The following is a 23,722-nucleotide window of genomic DNA, read 5'->3' as shown; positions in this document are numbered from 1 at the left end:
CACTCTCCAAAGCATCTTTTTTCCCCCAAAGGAACTTATCTCTGTAGTTCAGAGACAACCTGTAATTCTTGGGAATCCCCAGGTCCTACCTGGAGGCTGTCATCCTAATATAATATCATACATACATTATTAAAGGATACAAACTGGGATCAAATAGCTATAGGAAATAGCAGGAAGACATTGGTTGGTTAAACTCTTTCAAATGGGAAAGTTTTGGATAAAATATGAGATAGGATCCTTATATGTGCACACAGGAGTCTTTTTTTTTTTGTTATACACATTTGATCACTTAATATAAGATTGGTATGTTATTTGAGCCATCTAATGGAACAGAGGTTGTAATGAACATGGTAAAGGTAAAAGTAGTCCTCTGTGCAAGCACCCAGTCATTACCGACCCATGGGGTGACATCACATCATGACATTTTCTTGGCAGACTTTTTAACAGGGCAGTTTGCCATTGCCTTCCCCAGTCATCTATGCAATACCCCCAACAAGCTGGGTACTCATTTTACTGACCTCGGAAGGATGGAAGGCTGAGTCAACTTTGAGCCAGCTACCTGAACCCAGCATTCGCCAGGATCGAACTGAGGTCATGAGCAGAATTTAGGACTGCAGTGCTGCAGTTTACCACTCTGTGCCACAGGGCTCCTTCTAATGAACATGGTACTTTTTATCATATGTTACAAGCAGGGCCAAGTGTGGACTGAAGGCATCTGCTGTTGCAGCCTTGATTTAATCATTTGATTTCATCTCTGACTCACTAAAGAGGAGACCTTGGCAATGCTACATAGACAACCCTGAGCTCCAAGGAGGAGGATGTACAAGTACATGTTTATTTATATTAAATAAACATGTACTTGTGCAAAAAAGTGCATATATTTGAGCACAGCCAGCCTTAGCTGGCAGCCCAGCAGGACAATGTGGGGGTGGGGGAACAAACTGCTTGATGTTGTATTAACTTATAGCATAACTCCTGGCATGGAACTAGATTGTGTCCAGAGGATGCTGTAGGAGTCACCAAAACTCCATGGTTAACCCTAATAACTGGCACAATAATGTCATTTCTAGTTCATGCCAGAAGTCATGTCTTATATTGTCGCAATGCCAAATCACCCCACCATCCCCCTCCTCTTGAATGGCAGTGGGTAACAGGAGGCCTAAGCTGGGAGGTTCTCACAATAGCAGGAGACCTGGCTCCCTAACACATTTTGAAATACAATTCTAAGTGAAACAAAACCTATCATGGAAAAACTCATAGTTTGTGATCACAGAATTATTTTTATTTACTATCTAACTTGATAACATTCAAGCTCTGCTTTCACAAAATTTAATTCCATCATATATGACAAATACAAGTTGCTAAACACTAGAAAAGCCATTCTTTACTATTAAAAATAGTTATTATGGTAATGGAAAAATTAACCTACTAACTGAGACTTTTAAAAAGTCAAAGCAATTCAAAGAACTTGACTCTAAGTATTTGCTTTTACAGAAAAACAAACGGAGTGCTGGGATTTGGCAAGCACCACATAAATGTTTGTTATTTGTAAATTATTTAAAGTTTCTCTGAGTAATTCTATTTGATTTCCATTTTTAAAATTCATTTATGTTTTATTTAGTCATTGTATTTACATACTGTTAATGTTGAGATATGGTCCTTGATTGATTTAGTTTTCTAAGTTTCTGTTTTTGTCCTCTAATGTATTAAAGTACATCTTTTAATTTTTATTCCTAAATACAAAAAGTGTAGAAATTGAACTGAACTGAAGGAGGGACTAAGGCAACATTAGAAAGAGATCAGTGGATTTCATCCCACAGAGGCTTTCTGCTGATGAAAGCAATGATTTTTGCCAATTCCTCCCTCCTGTAACAGGCTTTTGACAGCTCCCTCTTAGGGTTGCCAATTCTGAGTTGGAAAATACTTGGAGATTTTGAGGGTGCAGCCTGAGGAAGGTGGGGTCTGGGGATGGACTTCAATGGGGTATAACATCATAGATTCCACTTTCCAAAGCAGCCATTTTCTCCAGGTAAACAGATTTCTGTTGCCTGGAGATCAGTTGTAATCATGGGAGATCTCCAGCTACCACCTGGAGGTTACAACAAGACAAAACAACACTGAATGAAAAGACCAACATATAATATTAATTATATGTAATAAATCTCATACTCTGATACATATAAATCCTTACAATTTATTTCTAAATAATTTGTGCTCCGTTTTTGAAAGCATAGGTAATTTGGAAGCTTGCTGCTCCTTGCTGCATTTGCTGGAAGCATCCACTTTATTGGGCTCTGCTCTGTTTTGGAACCATTGGAATTTGGAAACATCACTGAGTTATTCTACATGCCTTAACAGGGACATATTAATCCTTGGTATAAATACCGATGCTTAGTCCTCATAAAGCTTAATTGAGATTGCGTGATTGCAACATGTGATTCTTTAGTGCTGCCATATTTTCCTTATGGTATATCCCTTTAATATTGAGAGTAGTCATATTATGTCTTGTTTCATTCTGTAAAGGGTTTCCATTTAGATGCTATGTCTTGGACCACAGATGCTATGTCTTGGACCATGAATGTTAGAAATAAACTGTAAAGATTTAGATACATCATAATATGAGATATGAGATTTATTACATATAATTAATATTACTTGTTGGTCTTTTCATGTGGTTCATTTTGTCTTGTAATTCTAACACCACATTTCCTGAACTTTTTGTTGTTAGAGGTTGGCAACCCATGATATCCCTGGGAGTGCTTGGGTCCCGAAGCAACATTTTGCAGAGCTACTTTGAATTGCATTGGAACGGGAAGGAAGTTATATTTTTTGGATGAAATTCTTCCATGGGACCGAATCCACTGCTATACATTTTAAAAAAAACTTTTACAAATAGTGCTTTTGGGACTGTAACCTTTCATTTTCCAGAAATGCTATTAAATTTCCTTAAACTGGTTGAGATTATCTCCAAATAACTGCAAGCACTGTCCATTCATTTTTCCATTTTTTTTCCACTGCTGGCATGAAGCATATTTGTACACTCGGATTCAGCAGCTCTACTGCCTGTGACTGACATTCAGTGAAACCTTAGAAAGTCCATTTTACTCTGGGGCATAAAATCCCTTCCAAGATTTCATGGCTCTTCAATTATATATTTGCAAAGTAAGAACCAAGCTACATATGCTCACTCCATGACAGCATCTCTGCTCTGATGGTTACCACATCAGACAGCTCTTTCATGTACAGGCAGAGAAAACTGGAAGAGATTACAACACACACACACACACACATGCGCACGGACAGAACCACCTCTGGCTTCCCTGCTGTAGCTGTTGACAGTGTCCACATTTCTCTCAGCAACTGATATTCCCTTAAAACTGGGAAGTGTAGGAACAGAAATTACCAGTAAGGATAAAAAGATGGCCAAAAGCAAAAGCTGGAGGAAGGCAGACAGTGACAATTCCTTGTGTGCATGAGAAAGACTGCATTCTCCTGAACACTGAACCAGTGCAGGAAGCAGTTCTGAAGTGGCTGCAAGCTAATAAATTGCAGTTTAATTCAGAAAAAAACTGAAGAGATACTGGTGAGCAGAAGGTCTGACCAGGGACTTGGAGTCACCTGTTCTGGATGGGTTTACACTCCCCTTGTTCTTGGGCTCAGGCTTACTGCTGGATAAGCAGCCGGGCCGGTGTGTGGGAGTAGGCCAAGTAGGTGGCCGCCTAGGGTGCCACCTGGCCTAGAGATGACACGATGCACCCCCTCTCTGCATGCCCTGCACAAGTTGCTGCCCTCACTTTGCCAAGGCTTTCCGAGGCTCAGGAGGCCTCGCCAAAGTTGGAGGGCATGGCAGCGAGCACTCTCAGGGTCCGGCTCTGAGTGCGCCCGCTGCCTTCTGGACTTCAGCGAGGCCTCCTGAGGCTCGGGAAGCCTTGGTGAAGTTGTGGTGGGGGGACAATGATAAAAACTGAGGGGTGGAGGAGTGGCGTTCGGCCTGGAGCACAGGAACCCCTAATGCCAGGTCTGATAAGCAAGTGGCAGCTGTGACCATGAATGCCTGCTATCAGCTTTGACTGGTACTCAGCTGTGACCTTTTGTGCAATGTACTCTACATGGAGCTGTGCTTAAAAAGTCTTCAGAAAATTCAATTGGTGCAGAATGCAGCAGTCAGGTTTCTTACTAGAGTGGGTGTAGTGACCATATAACTCCAGTCTTAGCCCACCTGCACTGGCTCCCAATCAGTTTCTGGGAACAATTCAAAGCCTTGACCTTGAAAAGTCTATATGGCTTGGGACCAGCATATTGCTTACTTCCATATAAATCTACATGATCACTATTGTTAAGGTTACCAGATCAGTCGGACCAGCAGACAGGGGATGGAGCTTACCTTTCCAGGAGCAAGGAGGGAGAAGCAGAAAATAAATGCAACTTGCTTACATCACCAGGAAGTAGTGTAGGCATGTTGGTGATGTAGGGGAGATGTAACTCTGGTTTTGGACAAAACTCTATGGTAGAATGGTATGGTATGCCCAAAAACCAGAGTGTCACCCCTGGCATTATCCATGTGCCTACATCACTTCCTGGTTATGTACGTATATCGTGTTTATTTCCTGCTTCTTGCCTGTTGGCGTAATTCCTGCCACAGAGGAGAGCACCCTGCAGCAATTTCCCTCTGCTTTCTAATGGTTCTGAAGCGGGGGGGGCTCCAAATCTGGGGATTTCCCACCCCCAACTAGGAACTGGCAACCCTAAATATGGGAATCATCAGAGGTCTGCTTTGGATGTCCCCACCTTCCAAGATTAGATGGGTAGCAACCTAGGAGTCAGTCTTTTCAGTCATGGCATCAAAACTCTCTCCACAAAGGCTTATTTGTCCCCTTCTGTTGCCATCTTTCATTAGCAGATGAAAATGTCTTTTGTTTTGTTCCTAATGTGTTCCACTAGTGATTCCTCCTTCCTGTCCTACATTTTATTCTTTCTTTTGATTTTTTTATTTAAGCCTTGCTTTTAATGATGTGTTATTGTTTGGTTTTAAAGAACATACTTTTATCATGTATGTTTTTAATCTGTTAGCCACCTGATAAGGGTAGAAAGGCAGGATATAAATTTTAATAAATAAATAACAAAACTGCTTCTGAGTATAAGCAAAGGAGTGATCAGAATTTTTAGAAGGCAAATTCAGACTGTTCTCACATGATAACACCAATAGGTATCCCAGCTAAGTCCCTCAAGGTCAGGGAATGAGGGTAATATAATTTTAGTACCCCTAATTCAGACAATTATCTGTTTAAATGAATATGCACATTTGACTGTAATGCAATAGAACAGAACTGAAATATCACTTAGAATCTGAAGGTCTCTCCACAGTTTCCAAACCTGTATTTACTAGAGGCAGTTGTCAAATAAGTCTTAGTTCATCATATGTAAAAATTAGATTATTAAAAGATTAACCTCACAGGCTTATACAACAGCCAATAAGAATTGTAATACATACTCTACATTAGGAGAGCTACAACCATACTTTAACATAATAACTTACTAAAGTAAACAAAATTGCTACTTACTGCGATTTAGATTGGGACATTGTGTTATATATCCATTAGGCATAAAGACAACATTCGCATCTTGAATGATACCCTTTGTAACAGAAGAGATAGCTGGTAATATAGATTATAGTCATACAATTAAAATAGTACAAAATAAGTCACAAATAATTGTTGATAGGCATGATACAATCATATATTAGTTTATAATACAATCATATATTAATTTAGGAAACTAGAATGTTTTTAAAAGGTACATCTGAGTACAATAGCAATTATTTATTTATTTAATATAGGATATCTCTATGCCACTTTGATAGAGTCTTCCTCAAGGCAGCTCACACATTTAAAAAAATGTAACAATATAAAAACAAGTCATTGTACTTAAAACAGTATTAAAACTATCCATAAAACAGAAACAGGCTGTTACAAACTTGTAAAATAAACCTCCTAATTAAGAGCTTGAGTAAAAATTGTCCTACATGTTACATCTGAGGTGATCTACTATTTCACTTTAACTATTTATTCACTTTGCTTATAACCCACCTATCTCCCCAGTGGGGACCCCGTACATCACAGTTTTATCCTCACAACAACCCCCACCCCATGAGGTATGTTAGGCTGAGTGTGCATGATTAGCCAAAGGTTACCCTGCAAGCTGCTTTGACACAGCAGAGATTCAATCCTGGGACTCCTAGATCCTAGCCTGACATTCTAACCATTACTCTGTCCTGGTTCACTAATAAGATTTTGTCTATCTCTGTTAAAGAAGAAATATATGCCAATTTCCTCTACTTGGCTCAAAACTTTAGTGTACTTTAGTATTTCTTTACATGTGGGGCTATTACACATCTATGGAGCACTTGATTATTTCCAAACAAATGTTCCCTAATCTGTCCACTTGTCTAAAGTCTGAATTTGTTTAGTATGCCAGTTTAGAAAAGGGCACAAGTAACACTTTGCCAGCTTGTTTACTATCCACAAGTCAGTTAATGCTTTCAAGCACAGAAATATACACTTTAAACTGTGTGCCTTTCTCAATATGTAGGTTAATTAGTTCATTAACACAGATCATTGGCAGATTTCTGATTCAGTGTATAAGAAACAGCTTTCAGAAAGGAATGGTCTAAGTACCAACGAGAGGTTTGTGCAGCAGGTTGAGTTAAACTATAGAAATAACAAGATAGTTTATAACTTTAAACCTATAATTTATTATTATAACAATAGATAGCGATATAGGTGTTGGCAACAACTACTCCCTATTTATCACAATATTTTATTGGACAGACATAGTTTCACTGTAGGCAAACAGAATGTAATTATTAAACCATATTCACCCAGTCTTCATCTTAATGTGCTCTTCTGTATTAAGCACTTTTCTTTCTTATCTACCTGAGTACCAGGGCTTCAAGCAACAGAGTTCAGTAAGATGTATAATGGTAGGGTATAGTTTGCCCTATTATATACAGTTTACCTAGAGTAAAATTGCATCTACCTTTCCTTTTCCATCTGCTGCCTCCCACACTGTTCCTCTGATAGATAAGGCTTAACTACACACCCCAAGCAGCCGTGGGCACAGCTGCAATCTGAAGCAGACAACCATGAATGCTGAAATTAATCTCTACAGGCTATTTAATTATGAGTCATGACCTCCAAATCCCCCCAATAGTTTTGTTAAACCTGTGTGCTGGTGAGTGTTTGTGCCTGGGACCACACAGGTCAGGACTTTTAAACCTGGCTGGAAGGTAAACACACTGTAAATTAGAGCAAAAGGGTAGTTAGATTATCAGTTTATACTAGAGACCCAGTTTCAAATTCCTACTATGCCATGGAACTTTTCAGGGAGACTTGGGCCAGTCCTCTCTGCCTAACTGTCTCACAGGGCTGTTGTTGTGAGGATAAAACGGAACACAAGAGATCAATGTGATTAGCCATTTTTTGTTCACTGGGGAGAAAAGCTTATAAATATCCAGGTAAATAAATAAATAAATAAATATAAAGCATATATATGTATGTATGTATATATGTGTGTGTGTGTGTATTTTGTGGAATAATTTACTGGGAAAATGGCCTGCAAAAGAAGTGTCCTTCCCTCTAATCTTGTATAGATTGCAGCTTTCCACTGAGGAAAAAAAAATATTTACACAACTGAACATTAGGTGAAATTTGACACTGGTTCTTCTAACTAGGGGTATGCACACACACACACAGTTTCAAGTGGACTGGATGAAGAGAACCAATTTAAAGGCCCCTGAACAGAGCACCCCCTGGATATCATCCATTGATTCCTATGGAGGAGGGAACCTCCAAGCTCCTTCCAGGGCAAAAGCCATGCCTGCAAACATCAACCACTGTAAAATGTCTCCCAACAACAAGATCAACAGAACCACTGCAGAACTCAGTAATTCCAGTAGAATAACAAGCCAATGTGCCAAGCCCAACAGAACTAAAATCAAACCAAAGAATTTCTACAGTAAAAAAACTGAAGATGGGGGCACTTTTGCAAGTCCATCAGAATAAACTGCAATGTGCAGAAGCCTAACAGAACCCACTGCCACTGTGGCACTGCAAGCCCAACAGAACCAAAGTCATACCAGAGTATCTCTATAGAAGAAACTGAAAGGATAGGTACTTTGGCAAGCCCCACAGAACGAATAGCAATCTACAGAATGTCCAGCAGTGTACAGAATGCCCAGTAGAATTGAATGCCACTGCGGCAGTGCAAGCTCAACAGACCTAATGTCAAACCATAGCAGAAGCAGTGGGACCCTTGGATGACAAAGGAATAAAAGGACGGCTAAAAGAAGATGGCTTATTTGTTTCTATGTTCACTGTGGAAAGTGTGGGGCATGTACCCATTCTACAGCCCCTATTTTCAGAAAAGAGAATCGGAAGAACTGAGCCAAAGTGAGGTGACCAGAGATGAAACTCTAGACCTACTGAGGAAATTAAAAACCAATAAGTCTGCAGGTCCTGATGGGTATATGTCTGAGATTTCTTAAAGAACTCAAATGTGAGATTGTTGATCTGTTAACTCATACATATAACCTATCACTAACTATCTACAAACACATATATATATAGCCTATCACTAAATTCAGCCACTGTACTAGAAGACTGGAGAGTAGCAAATGTGACACCATTTAAAAAAAAAAAAAGATCTAGAGGGGAACCAGGAAATTACAGGCCAGTCAACCTAACAATATCCCAGGCAAATTAGTAGAAACTGTAATCAAAGATAGAATTGTTAGGCACATAAAGGGACAAAGACTGCTAAGGGAAAATCAGCATGGCTTCTGCAAAGGGAAGTCCTGCCTTTCTAACCTTTTGCAGTTCTCTGAGAAAGTAAGCAAGCATATAGACAGTGGGTGAACTCACACTACACTAAATACTGCATGGAGTGGCTCTGTATGTCAAAGACAGTATATGGTCCAGTAAGATTGAGACTGTAAGTGAAATAGCTTAACTTAACAAAAATACAGATGGAAATAGTGGACCCAAAAGGAAGTTTTTAACTCTGGGAGTCTGCTATCACTCAACAGATCAAATGCTAGAGGATTATTTTAAAATAGCAAAAAAAAATTAAGGAAAGCAGCCAGATGAAATAACTGTGTTATAACAGGTGATGTTTACTATCCACACAATGATTGGGTCAATATGTGCTCAAGTCAGGAGAAAAAGATTGGATTTCTAGATACACTCAATGACTGTGCCATGGAGCAGATGGTCACAGAATCTACCAGCGGAGAGACAATCCTAGATATGGTCCTAACTTGCCCAAGCCTTTTTGGGTCTTAGAGATGTCACTGGACTCAAACTTTGTTTTATTACCTCAGACCAGTATGGCTAACCTACCTGGCTCAATAATTGGTGAGAAATGTAAATGTGATAGCACCAGTTAATGTTCTTAAGTTCAATATTTATGGGAAAGGGTGTTGCCCCCCTAGATCGGAATGAAGAGTCGTACACAAGGTTTTTGGTATAATTATGGGCCACTTTATTCATCATAATAATCTCAACGGCAAGAGCACCCAAAAGCGCGGCCTGGTCAGGGCTAGGGGTCTCAGCAGACCACTCCCCTGCCATTAACAGGCTAGAGACCCAGCCCCCAGCTGGAGCTGTGAGACACAGCTCCCGCCAGGCCAGCCCAGCAGGGAGGCCCGCCCCAGAGGGCCCAACCACCAGACGCACGTCACGAAGGAAGGTACCCTTTAGTCGAGCCTCCTGAACGGTCTGCATTTTCCCCACCCGGGTCATCAAACCCCAAGGTTGCCTATGCCAGACCCCAAAAACTCCCCCAAAGGGGGGGGGGGTTGCTTCGTGGTCCTCCCCTAGCCGCAAAGTACCCAAACCTAGTAAAACCTGCCACCACTCAGGCCAAGTCTCTACTTAGGGCTTAGCACCCACCGGAAGGCCCAAAGCCACCTGCAACCCTTGCTGTAAATCTCTCAAGAAAGGCATATTACCCTTTTCTGAGAGATGCACCCCATCCCCTCTATAAAGGTCAGGAAACTCAGTAGAGATATCCAGATGGGGCAAAAAGTGGCCCAACCCACCTTCCAGAGCCTTCCTAATTTCCTTGTTGGCTTTGTAGCGGGCCCTCTCAATAGCAGCAGGGTCCCAAGCATTACGCCACACAAGCCAAGGAATCATGGCAGACCACACTATTGTGGTCTCCGACCATCGCTCCTTGATATACCGAAAATCATCATGGGCCTGCCAGACTAATGCCTTGCCTTTAATTAGCCCGAGACCATTCCCTCCCAGGTGAATAATTAAAACCTGAGGAGGTAGGCCTAAGCCTCCCTGAAATAACAAAGGCAGCAGGCCCGGCCACTGAAGGTCCCGGCGCCTCAAACATGTTGGCTGAGCCCCAGCTGAGAGCCAACCGAGGTTCTCCGTGCCTGATGTGCCACCCAAAACACATGACTGTGGCCACAGATGAGAACTCGGCTCCTCTGGCCAGGAACAATATCTAAAAAGAAAAAACAGTCAAACAAGAACATGAACATGACCAATAACATTCCCACTAACAAGACAACCTAGGGACTGAGCAAAGGTCGAACATAATATTTGTAAGCCGAAGAATGCCAACGGCCCAAACGCTGAATGGAGGATGCAGGATACCCCAGGGCAGCAGCTGTATAAGCCACACCAATCCTGAAAAAGTGGGTACCAGCTTATCAAAAGCCCAAGACATCACAGCCCCAAACTGGTGCTTAGTAAGCGGACTACCATTGCTGTGACAAAACAAGAATCCCTCCCCAGGCACCCGAACTGCCAAATAAGCAGCCACAGCAGAAACAGGGCACAACTCCAACTCAGAGCAGGCAACCAATTCCAGCACCTTTTTGACCCTGGTCAGTCTTAGACCGACGGACGGTAACGATAACCTTACCCACCCCCAATCTCAGGTCACTTAATAACAAAAGCCTTACCAGAAACATCATTTCTGGACCCTGCCACAAGCTCACTGACTCTAAGAGCCCCCAAAAAGGCAATTAAGGACGCAGCATGAAACAAAGCACCCTCAAACATTGAAGCACACACTGAGCCCTAAATGCCCTTCAGGCCCCTCAGAATCAAAGGGGAAATAGGCTTCCGTGTATCAGGCTGAGAACCAACTTTAGTTTTTAGTTTGGTTTATTTGTAATTTGTATCCCGCCCTTCCCACCAGGTGGCTAAGGGCGGCTTCCCTGGTCCACCTTTCCAGAATCTTTTGAAGACAAAATTCAGCTGTTTCTTCCCTATAACCCAGCGCCTTGCTAGCAAACGCCAACCCAGCCAGGCGCCCCCTAATAGATCGCACGACTAGTCCCTTACCACATAGGAAACACAGTAATGGAGCAGCTGCTCCACTGGGAGGGGCCAAACAATGCAATACCCTACCTTAGCCCTAAAGTCCTCAAACTGCCGCACAGCACGTTCATAAGACTTCCTGGTGCTGGGCGCAATGGCTAGACCTATCGCTCTGCAGGCTTTGGCTCCCCAATCAGCCATAACTCCTAGGGCATTGGCGCTGGTTCTTGATTGGCATCCGGGGCCAACTGACGAAACCTCTCCATCTGTTTGCAAGAGAGAGCGTCAGCTACCCCATTATTTACCCCCGGGACATGCTTGGCTAAAAACAATATGTTCAGCTGCAGACAACGCAGAATGAAGGCCCTCACCAACCTCATAACCCGCTGCGATTTGGATGAGAGGGAATTAATGACATGGACTACAGCCATATTATCACACCAAAAATGAACTGTGCAATTGGCCATATCCTTCCCCCACAGCCAAACCGCAACTAAAATAGGAAAGAACTCGAGAAACGTAAGGTCCCGGTTCACACCTACCTGTATACAGGAGTCCGGCCAACAATCCACGCACCAATGTCTGCGGAAGTAGTCTCCAAAACCCAAAGACCCAGCAGCGTCAGACATGACCTGGAGCTCGGCCTCAAGCCTCATGTCCTCTCTCCAAAATGAGACCCCATTGAAGGACTCCAAAAACTCCCACCAAACCCGCAGATCATCCCTCATGCTGCTGGTAACCCGCGTTCTATGCTGAGGCAAGCGGAGGCCTGCCATAGCATAACATAGCCTACAAAGGAAGGCTCGCCCCGGAGCAACCACTTTGCAAGCAAAATTAAGGTGCCCAACTAGTTGCTGCAACTCAAGCAGGGTGGCCTTCGCTTATTAAGAAAAGAATGGATCCTACTCCTTAAATCTATTATTTTTTGTAAAGGGATCCTAGACAACTGCGCCAGAGTGTCCTGCTCGATGCCCAAAAAGATTAGCTTCTGAGCCGGACCTTCTGTTTTCTCCTCAGTCAGAGGGACCCCAAGTTCCACAGCCAGCTCCACAAAGCCAGACACCAGGAGAGCACAACGCCCTGTCCCCAGAGGACCTACAAAAAGGTAGTCATCCAAATAATGAATGACATCCTGCAAACCTACTTTTTCGCACACAGCCCATTCCAAAAATGTGCTGAAACACTCAAAAGCAGAACATGAAACAGAGCAGCCCATTGGCAATGCTCTTTCCATGTAAAATTGGCCCTTAAAGGTGAAGACCAAGAGCTCAAAATCCGCTGGATGAACTGGCAAAAGACAAAACGCAGATTTAATATCGCATTTTGCCAACTCTGCACCCACCCCACAGCGTCGCACCACGGTGACAGCCTGGTCAAAACTAGTATACCTGACAGAGCATAGATGCTCGGGAATCTCATCATTAACCGACCTCCCCTTGGGGAAGGAAAGATGGTGAATCAAACAAAATTCACTAGGCGCCTTTTTAGGTACCACCCCCAAGAGAGAAACTCTAAGGTTCTGCACAGAGGGGTGTAAGAAGGGGCCCAAAATCCTACCCTCGGCCAACTCCTTGGCAATCTTATCTTTTATGACCTGTTCAAGCCCCTTAATGGAACTAAGATTCCCTGACATAAACGGAACCCAGGTCCCTTGAAAAGGGATCCTAAACCCAAACTTAAAACCTTTTAACAGGTAGCCACTATCAACCCTTTTCAGATACCTAGATAGCCAGCGCTAAAGAGGACCCACCTTTATCGGGCGGGGCCCCTTTTCCAACCTGATGGTTTCCTCCCCCACCTCCTGGCTTCTTGTGACTCTTGGACCCCCGAACTTTCGGGCAGCTATTAAATGAGTGAGGCTCGCCACACATGGGGCATTGGTGCTTAAACTGGCAGGCCTTTCGATTACACACCCCCTGCGAACCGAACTCCCAACAAAGCAGGCGGGGTTGAACCGCCTGCCCCGCAGAACTGCGGGAAGAATTAGCTGAACCTGAAGAGCTCACCCCTGACTTGGCTACCAAATGACCGCTGTCAGAGTGGTCACCTAAATTTGGCCGCGCCAGAGACATAACCTGCAGCCACAGCTGCTGGTGAATGCGGTTCCACTGCAGCTAGGGGTACAAGGCCGCCCTCATCCGGAACTCCTCGTCGTACTGCAGCCAGGCAGGCCCGCTAAAAGCCAAGTACCCCTTATAAATAATATCCATGTATTGTATAAGGGAAGCTGTCCTCCATGGCTGAGCCCGCGCAATCACCCCAGCATAAATAAAAAAACCCGGTTGCCAATTAGCCCAGGTCCGCTCCACCTTTCGCTTCTTCAATTTTTCCTTCTCTTTCTCGTCTAAATCTTCCTTGTCCTTTTTCTTTAACTCCCGAAAAAGGAGGGAAAAAATATCTACATATTCTCCCTTTAAATTTTTTCCCTGGTTGCTGGCAATAAATGGTCCCCCATTGGCAAAGCCACATCCCCAAACGGTAAGGCGTTAAACGGAACCACCCCATAAGGGGATGGTGCACCCCAACTCCCCATAAAGGACCCTGCCAAACCCTGCTGCCCCACGCCTGACCAGGCACCATAAGGTCCGCACTGCCCGGGAGGCCAGGCCCAGTTCGATAACTGACTGGCACCTGAGGGGGAAGGGGACCCCACACCCCCAGCCGGAAAGGCCTGCCCAGCAGGCAAAGCCTGCCCCCACGGCCCCCAAGGCCAAGCAGACTCTGTAAAGGCGTGAGGAAACTCACCAGCCTTACCAGTAAATCCCGCAGGCACTAAAGATGAGCCCGTTCCAGCTGCTCCTGCTGACAGGCCTGCTCCACCATCCAAACCACCGAGACCAGGAAAGAGTGCACCAAAACTGCCCTCAAGCATAGACAGCCTGGTCAATACATTAGCCTGGATTGCCCTTTTGGTTGCCCTTTCTCCCACAACCCCTTCAACAGGAGGTGAACCAGACGCTTCCTCCAGTGCTCTAAGCATCTGGACAATATTTGCATTAACTACATCATCACCTTCATCGTCAGACGATGAGAGCGGGGGTGAAGGCCTCTTGGCAGGGGCCTTTGGCACAGGCTGCTTGCCTTTCAACTTACCAGCCCCTTTTTTACCTGCCATCCTGCCCCAAAAGATAACTACATGACTTAACGGGCCCCTAATCCTGATAAGGCAGATCCACAAAATGGCCATCCCAGAGGACCTACTTAAAATGGCCGCCTTCCCCTGAAGGAAGAACGAGACCCAAAATGGCTGCTTACCACTAGGAGGGACCTTATCAAAAAATGGCTGCCGCCTTAGGAGGCTGCAGGAACCTCAAACCTCAAATAACATGGCTCCCAATGGGGAAAAAACAAAAAACAGCCCCCAAACTACCACGGCTCCCACCAGAAAAAAGATACAGCCCCTACACACCACACAGCTCCCCAGGGAAAAAAAGGTAAAATAGCCCCCTAAATTGCAACACGGCTCACCCTTCCAACCTTTCGAGGTCAGTAAAATATGTACCCAGCTTGTTGGGGGGGGGGAGTATAGATGACTGGGGAAGGCAATGGCAAACCACCCCGTAAAAGGTCTGCCATGAAAACTTTGTGAAAGTAGCATCACCCCAGAGTCGAAAACGACTGGTGCATGCACAGGGGACCTTTCCTAAATGATGGGGGGAGGCAGATCGCCCACCTTTGCCATGTCGGGGTGTTTAAATGGAGGGGGGAGGAAGATCACCCACCTATGCTGTCTCCCCGCCAGGCAGAGAGACAGCAAAGAGAGTTGCTGTGCTCCCCCCATTTAAACACCACGTCGGGGTGTTTAAATGGAGGGGGGGAGGAAGATCACCCACCTTTGCTGTCTCCCCGCCAGGAAGAGAGACAGCAAAGAGAGTTGCCATGCTCCCCCCCATTTAAACACCACGGCGGGGTGTTTAAATGGGGGGAGGAAGATCCCCCACCTTTACTGTCTCCCCGCCAGGAAGAGAGACAGCAAAGAGAGTTGCCATGCTTTCCCCCCCATTTAAACACCACGGTGGAGTGTTTAAATGGGGGGGAGGAAGATCACCCACCTTTGCTATCTCACTGCCAGGCAGAGAGACAGCAAAGAGAGCTCCTGGGCTTCCCCTTCCTTTTTCGGTGTTTAAATGGGGGGGGGGCAGATCGCCTACCTTTTCTGGCACCTTTTTTTTTAAAAAAAAAAAAGCCAAGCACAATATCCCACGTACTGCGCTTTAGAGAGTGCAGAATGCCATCTCAAAAAATGAGGTCCAGTTGAGACCTTTGATCAACCAGCGATGGGACCAACGCTGCTTAGAACTGAGGGATGGAGGGATGTCTGATCAGGAAATTCGTTGTAAAAAAGCTGTGGGGTATAATAGCAACGGGTTAGGGATGGATTTAATGGTGAGTGTGACCGCGGCCCCAGTCCCCGAAACGCCTCCTGGACTCCTCGCCGCCCCAACGCTCCTTTTCAGCCCTCGTGCTGCCACACGCAATGCCAGGACCCCCGCTCAGAAGACCGATGCACCCCGCAGGCCTTTCCAACGGAGCATCCCAACACGCTCCCTGCCAGGCCCGACAACAAAAACGGACTGCCGAGAGGAGTGGAGGCTTGGCCGTTAACAGCGCCAAGCCCTGCCCCCTCCAGTCCGTGCCCAAACAGGGCAAAAAATGCTCTCTTCCCTCACCAGGGAAGCAAACCTTGCTATTGCAGCCTAGCAGCTTTACTGCAGGCTGCAAGCAATCCATTGTCCCATAAGACCAACACTACCACATTTAACTTTAGAAAGGACAACTTCTCTCAAATGAGGTGGCTTGTGAAGAAGAAACTGAAAGAAAAGGGAAGGAGGGTCAAATTCAAACAAAATATATATCACAGTTTAGGAAAGGGACAAATAGGTATTTTAAAAGGCCTTCATGGTTAACAAGTAAAGTGGTGAAAGAAGTAAAAAGTAAGAAGGATTCCTTTAACTGATGGAAGGCTAGTCTGAGTCAGGTAAATAAAAGGGAGCACAGGCTGTGGTAAATAAAATGGAAGTCATGATGAGAGAGGCAAAAAGAGACTATGAGGAACATATTTCAAAAAACACAAAGATCCGGGCAGGTCAGTCTAACATCAATACTGGATAAATTTGTGCAATCATTTATTAAAGATAGAATTAGTAGGCACACTGGACAAAGGCTTTTTAGGAAGGATCTGCATAGATTCTTTAAGAGAAGATCTTGTCTCACTAATCTTTAAGAGTTCTCTGAGGGGGTGAACAAGCATGTGGACAAGAGTGACCCAATAGAAGTTGTTTACCTAGACTTCCAGAAAGCTTTTGATGAAGTTCCTCATTAAAAGCTCCTAAGTAAACTCAGTAGTCATGGAATAAGAGGACAAATTCTCTTGTAGATTAAAAACAGGTTAATTAACAGAAAACAGAGAGTGAGTATAAACGGGCAATTTTCACAGTGGAAAGTAGTAAGCAGTGGGCTACTGCAGGGCTTGGTACTAGGTCCAGTGCTTCTTAACATGCTCATTAGCTTGGAAAAACAACAGAGATTATATGAGAGATCTACAAAATTGTGCATGGGATACAGAAGTATGGGATAGAGAAGGTAGAGAGATAAATACTTTTCTCCCTTTCTCACAAAGAATGCATGGGCATGGAATGGAATTAATGAGAAGTAGGAATAGAACAGAAAAAAGGAAATGCTTCTTCACCCAAAGAGAAATTAACATGTGGAATTCACTACCAGAGGAAGTTGTGGTGACCATTGTTCCCTCTAAACTCAGTTAGCCTGAGCTAGCTCACAAATTTTTAACCTCCAGCTCACACATTTTTGTCTTAGCTCAGGAAGGATGGACCCAGAGCACACTAATTTATGCAGTAGCTCACAACTTTAATGCCAGTAGCTCACAAAGTAGAATTTTTGCCCACTAGATTCTGCAGCTTAGAGGGAACATTGGTGGCAACTACAATCATAGATTGTAGGAGGAGATTAGATAAACAGGAGGAGATTAGATAAACATATGGAACAGAGATCCATTAGCGGCTAGTAGCCACAACGTATAAGTGGAACATTTTGGAGGAGTGATGCTCTGTATTCTTGGTGCTTGGGGGTCAACAGTGGGAGGGTTTCAGGAGGACCTCCTGATAGCACCTGGGTTTTGTCCACTGTGTGACACAGAGTGCTTCCTCCACTCTTTGGCTTCCTCCTGCATAACAGCTTGCTTTGGCAGGCTTTCGCAATCACACAGGAGCTACAGAACAAAAGCTCTATTTTCTCAATTGGCTGAGACTCCTCCCTTAGGCCAGAGCTTCCTTTGCCCAGTTCCCTGGATCCCATGAGAGAAATACAAAGAAAGCACCTTTAAGACTGATGAGTACTAACATTTTAAGCATGCTTTAAGGTTGTTTTTTTAAAAAAATTGTGTTTGTGCCCTTTATGCAGTTTATACCTTCGCTACTTAATCTTAAATAGGTACACACATGGCCCAGCCCGACAAGGTCTCATTTATGTCAGATCCAGCCCTCATAACAAATTTGACACCCCTGTACTAGATAGTCCATTGGCCTGATCCAGCAGGGCTCATGTGCTTAACAAATCCAAGCACTGAAGAGCAACACTAAAAATCCTTGAAGCGGACACAAAGGAACTCTAGCAAAGAAGGAAAAAATTCTCTTGACACTGACAAACATTCATGAAATTAACACAAGCAGCCTGGCAAGCCCATAGAATGCCACTGTTCTTCCTGAAACAAAAAGTGGGGAGGAAGGGGGGGGAGAGAGAGAAAGTCCCTGAGAGCCCACAAATGCTAGCTCCTGAACTTCCCAGTAAATCCTGGATATTTTGGGGATTTTCCTGACCAATTTTTTTAGGATCCCAAAAATTACCAGATATATTTGGGATGCTGATTATACTTGAAAAATACTGATAAGTCATTTGTGGGGGGGTATATTTTTGGCTCAGATGTATCCAAATGCATACCCCAAGTTCCAACTTATAAAGGCAAGGCAAGGAACCAAGATAGCAAGAACCTGGCCTTGGTAGTATGTGGTGGGAGCTTTTCCTCTTCCTCTGATACAAAAAAAAGCTAGCTATGGGTACCAGTTTAATGTGGCAGCAGAGGGAGGAGGGAAATCAAATTCCAACAGCACTGTGTGGCTTTCTCTTCTGTTTCATAAGCAGAGAGGAGGAGGAGGAGGAGGAGGAGGAAGAAGAAGAAGAAGAAGAAGAAGAAGAAGAAGAAGAAGAAGAAGAAGAAGAAGAAGAAGAAGAAGAAGAAGAAGAAGAAGAAGAAGAAGAAGAAGAAGAAGAAGAAGAAGAAGAAGAAGAAGAAGAAGAAGAAGAAGAAGAAGAAGAAGAAGAAGAAGAAGAAGAAGAAGAAGAAGAAGAAGAAGAAGAAGAAGAAGAAGAAGAAGAAGAAGAAGAAGAAGAAGAAGAAGAAGAAGAAGAAGAAACAGCAGCTGTATGCAGGGATTGGGCCAGGGATTAGCAGGAAATGAGGAACTGAGGCAAGTGTTGTGAAATCAGGTGCAGTTATCTATTAACTAGTGGGGACCTGTAGCATACATGGGGAAAGGACCCCTGGGACCCCTTCTCCCTACCTTTGCTTCCATCCCTCTTCCCCTTTCTCAAAAAATCCTTTTCCTCCCACCTCTTATTTGTTAATCTTTCCTCAGTCCCTCTCTTTCTTCCCCACACTTTCTCTGTCCATCTTTCCTCTCTTTCTTTCCCACACCTTCTCTGTCCATCTTTCCTCTCTTTCTTCCCCATACCTTCTCTGTCCATCTTCCCTCTCTTTCTTCCCCGCACCTTTTCTGTCCATCTTCCCTCTCTTTCTTCCCCACACCTTCTCTGTCCATCTTCCCTCTCTTTCTTCCCCACACCTTCTCTGTCCATCTTCCCTCTCTTTCTTCCCCACACCTTCTCTGTCCATCTTCCCTCTCTTTCTTCCCCACACCTTCTCTGTCCATCTTCCCTCTCTTTCTTCCCCACACTTTCTCTGTCCATCTTTCCTCTCTTTCTTTCCCACACCTTCTCTGTCCATCTTTCCTCTCTTTCTTCCCCATACCTTCTCTGTCCATCTTCCCTCTCTTTCTTCCCCGCACCTTTTCTGTCCATCTTCCCTCTCTTTCTTCCCCACACCTTCTCTGTCCATCTTCCCTCTCTTTCTTCCCCACACCTTCTCTGTCCATCTTCCCTCTCTTTCTTCCCCACACCTTCTCTGTCCATCTTCCCTCTCTTTCTTCCCCACACCTTCTCTGTCCATCTTCCCTCTCTTTCTTCCCCACACCTTCTCTGTCCATCTTCCCTCTCTTTCTTCCCCACACCTTCTCTGTCCATCTTCCCTCTCTTTCTTCCCCACACCTTCTCTGTCCATCTTTCCTCTCTTTCTTCCCCACACCTTCTCTGTCCATCTTCCCTCTCTTTCTTCCCCACACTTTCTCTGTCCATCTTCCCTCTCTTTCTTCCCCACACCTTCTCTGTCCATCTTCCCTCTCTTTCTTCCCCACACTTTCTCTGTCCATCTTCCCTCTCTTTCTTCCCCACACCTTCTCTGTCCATCTTCCCTCTCTTTCTCTCTCCCCACCTCTCTCTGTTGTCAGCTTCCTCAGCTGACCACCACCACCACCCTCCACTGGCTTGGCCATAACTTGGGCTGCTGTCAGGCTTGGCTGTGCCAGGGTTGCTCTCTCTGAACCTGCCTTGATCTCCTTGGGAGCCACTGATCACAGGTCCTCTGAGAGCTGCTCCTGCATATGCAGGGCCTTAGGAACCACAGCAGTGGTGTCTTCATCACTGGGAGGCCTCTGGGAGGCATGCTGGCAGTAGTCTTGTCATCAGGAGATGCAACTGCAGTGAAGATGGGGGAGTCTGTCTGGAGTCTGGCAGCATCTGCTGAGTTACCTGTCCTCACATAGTTTTGTGAGGATTTTTTTTTAAATTATTTTTTTAAAAAAATCAGATTTTTCTGCAAAAAAGGGGTTCACCCAAGTTTTCTGTTTGTATGGGCCCAATCTACACATTTAAATATCTGCAGATGAGCCCATGTGTGACTATTAGAATTTAAGATTACCATTGGATTTCAGGGATCAGCTGTTCATCTGTCAACACTGTACAAGTTTCATTTTGTAGCATCACTGCTTCTTGCTATTTTACCTTGCTATTATGTATGGTCAAGAAGAAACATGTACCCTAGACACACATCACTGTAAACATAGTTCACTTTCCTATGTGGGCTGAAATCCTCTATTAAAATAACCTCAGTTTAAGAAATCTGCCTTCATGCCACCAACAGTTACACCTAACTAAAGAAGTCACTGCCTTAAATAGTACACCAAACTTAAAAGAACACTTCAAATCTAGTGACATACATAACAGCTGTACAAGCAAAACCAAAAAGAGCCCCAAACCATAACATCCCTTTTTTCCAAGTTTAACAAAAATGCAGAGAGCAAAGTAGTGGATTCAGGCACCTCAGAATACTTCCAAACAAGGTAGAAGAAGGGAGGTATCCAAAGAAGGGGTGGGTAGGTTTAAAGGCAGTTTTGGTCTGCATAGAAAGACATGGATTTGCTGAGCGATTCCAATAATTTAAATTAAATCTCACAATAGGAAGTCGCAGACAGAAAGTACTTTCAGGTTTTTGGAGGGAACTATTTTGTACACATATGCTAAAATGCATCTTAATCACAAGAGGCCTTGATTAATAATCTGATGGCCTAGGGTTGTCAGGTCCAACTCAGGAAACATCTGGGAAATGTGGAGGTGGAGCCAAGAGTAAAGTTGTGACAAGCATGATCAAACTCCAAAGGGAGAGCTGGTTATCACATTTAAAGGGACTAATCTTTTTGAAACTGGGAAGGGGGGGTTGAGGAGAGGCACTAGATGCTATGCTGAAAACCTGGTGCCTCTACCTCAAAAAACAGCCTCCCCCAGACCCCAGATGCCCACAGATTAATTCTCCATTATACTCGATGCAGAGCCAGCTCACCCACTAGGCAAACTAGGCGGTTGCCTAGGGCACCGGGAGGGTGGGGGTGCCAAATTGGGTTTCCCCACCCCCTCCCAGTGCCCCAGGCAAGCACCTAGTTTGCCTGCCTCCTCCGCCGGCCACTATTGCCGCCCGCCACCACTGCTGCCGCCACCCACCCCCTTCCCTTCACCTCCCCCCGCCACCACCTCCCACCCCTCCTTTCCCTTCCCTTTCCTGCCTCGCCGCCATGATCAGAGCGTGCGGCAAGGCAGCAGCTGCACCCCCTTCTCTTCCCTCCCCCTTTCTCTTCCCTGCCCTGATGCCACAATCACAGCATGTGGTGAGGTGGTGGCGGCACCCCCTTCCCATCCCATCCCATCCCTTCCCTCCCCTGCCTCCCCCATGCATTCACAACCTGACCCGGGTGAACCTTGGCTTTAGAATGACCGGGTTGAAATGAAGGCTTAGCTCCCCCTCCCTTCCAGTTCCAGAAAGAAGGGGGGAGGCAAGCCTTCATTTCAGCCCGGTCATTCTAAGATAAGGTTCACCCGCATCGGGCTGTGAACGTGCAGGGGGGGGGCGGGAGAGCGAAGGGATGGGACGGGAAGGTGGTGCCGCCACCTTGCCACGCACTGTGATCACAGCAGTGGGGCAGGGAAGGTAAAGGGGGTGCAGCCACCGCCTCACCGCGTGGCACAGGGGGGTGCCTGCCTGAAGAGCCACACACCCTTGGGCCAGGCTTGGGCCAGCACTGGCCACAGGGGGTGGAAGTGGGGGGGGGTGCCTGCCTACCGCGCCAGGAACCCACGGGCTGGCGCTGACTCTATGGGAACCAGTTTCCATCGGCTATAATGGACCGCCCAGTGAACATTCAACCCCAACTGCTTTCTGAAAACCCTGAAGCATGTGGAAGGCTTCCAAACCAGGGGATTCCCTGCCCCCAGCTGGGGATTGGCAACCCTAAAATGGCCAGATACTGGGGAAAGTGTGGTTTCTCCTAGAGACAGGATATCCCACACCAATTAATCCAACTGAGTTAGGCACAGTCTTATTTCCTTTTCATTTTTGCATTAGAAATGGCCAGGAACTCCTATTTACTGACTCCATGGGACCTGTAGAGACTAACCAATTGGTGGGCAGGCAGAGAATAAGGAAGCAAAATGAAGAATTTCTGGAAACACTGTGATATTTAGACTCGCCAGTTCCCAGGTCTGGGTGGAAGAAGAAGCTTGAAAAGTGTGTTGTGGAATGTGTATGTGCTTTAAAATCTCAGTAGGAAAGTTGTAAAGGTGCAGGGGCAAATGGGCAGGGCTCTTCTCAGTGAGAGTGTGAAGCTGTGAGAAAGGTAAAAAGCACACATTGTTACATTCAGCAACTCCCATGAGTATACTGCCCAGTGAGATCACAAAAATGTGGCTTTGCAAACTGTATTTATTTTGGCTGCTTTGTGAGTGACTGTGTGTGTATGTGTGTTCCTTAATAAAGCTATGCTTGGAAATGCTACCAAAGCCTGGCAAGGGACTTGTGGGGGTATGACAACTTTTACTTTCATTTAGTGGAGTGCAGCTGCTAGGAAACGCTTTGAAAGTAAAAAAGAGGATGAAGAAATTAAGACTGTATTCAGGGGAACGGCACTGCTGTATTTTATTATTATTATTTGTTTTAGGGGGAAAGTCTGCAGGCTCCACCTCAAAGTCCCCAGGTGTTTTTTGAGTTGGATCTGGCAACCCTAGTGGGGTTGAGGCTAATCCGAAAACTCCAGTTGGTGCAAAATGTGGCAGCACGGCTGTTAACTGAATTGCCTTTATGGGCAAGCATTCAGCAAGTGCTGGGCAAATTGCACTGGATACCAATCAAGTACCGGATCTACTTCAAGGTTCTAGTATTGACATTTAAAGCCTTATCCGGCCTGGGACCGACATACCTGCGGGATCGCCTCTCCCCATATGAGCACCAAAGATTATTGCAATAGTTAATCAACATCTTTTCAACATCCCTAGCCCAAAGGACATCTGGTTTGCCTTGACCAGGGCCAGGGCTTTCTTGGCCCTGGCCCTGACCTGGTGGAATCAGCTCCTCACAGAATGGATTTACTACCATTCTGTAGGGCCTGCAAAACGGAGCTATTCTGCCAGGCTTTTGGTTGAGGCAAGCTGGTGTCCTCATTCTACTGCTTATACCATCTATTTGCCCTCCCCTACAATGACTTATCAATATACCATCTTGACTATTATATTTCAGGCCAATATCTATGTTTTAATCTGCAAAATGTGCCCATACCGCCTTTTTATCTTGTGTTTGTTTGATTGTTCTGTTATTATTTTATTGTTGGGTTTTAACTGTTATTTATTATGTTTGTAAACTGCCCTGAGCCCGCTATAGGAAAGTGCGGAATATAAATATACTAAAATAATTAAATAAATAAATCTCTATA

The 23,722-nt window shown here is 44.9% G+C and overlaps 1 protein-coding gene across 4 annotated transcripts in view; it reads right to left on the bottom strand.

Annotated features, from left to right (window-relative positions):
- Nucleotides 1-23,722, bottom strand: part of NELL1 (neural EGFL like 1) — a 994,364-nt gene that overhangs the window by 691,139 nt on the left and 279,503 nt on the right. For all 4 annotated transcript variants that reach the window (XM_060262209.1, XM_060262211.1, XM_060262210.1 and 1 more), the window contains exon 6: nucleotides 5,562-5,634. In XM_060262209.1, the coding sequence (XP_060118192.1) occupies nucleotides 5,562-5,634 (73 nt within the window). The remainder of the gene's footprint in view (nucleotides 1-5,561; nucleotides 5,635-23,722) is intronic.

This window comes from Heteronotia binoei, chromosome 21 (genome assembly GCF_032191835.1).
Source record: "Heteronotia binoei isolate CCM8104 ecotype False Entrance Well chromosome 21, APGP_CSIRO_Hbin_v1, whole genome shotgun sequence".
Classification (NCBI taxonomy): domain Eukaryota; kingdom Metazoa; phylum Chordata; class Lepidosauria; order Squamata; family Gekkonidae; genus Heteronotia; species Heteronotia binoei.
The sequence above is the reverse complement of the archived record's forward strand: the minus strand, read 5'-3'. Positions and strand labels throughout refer to the sequence as shown.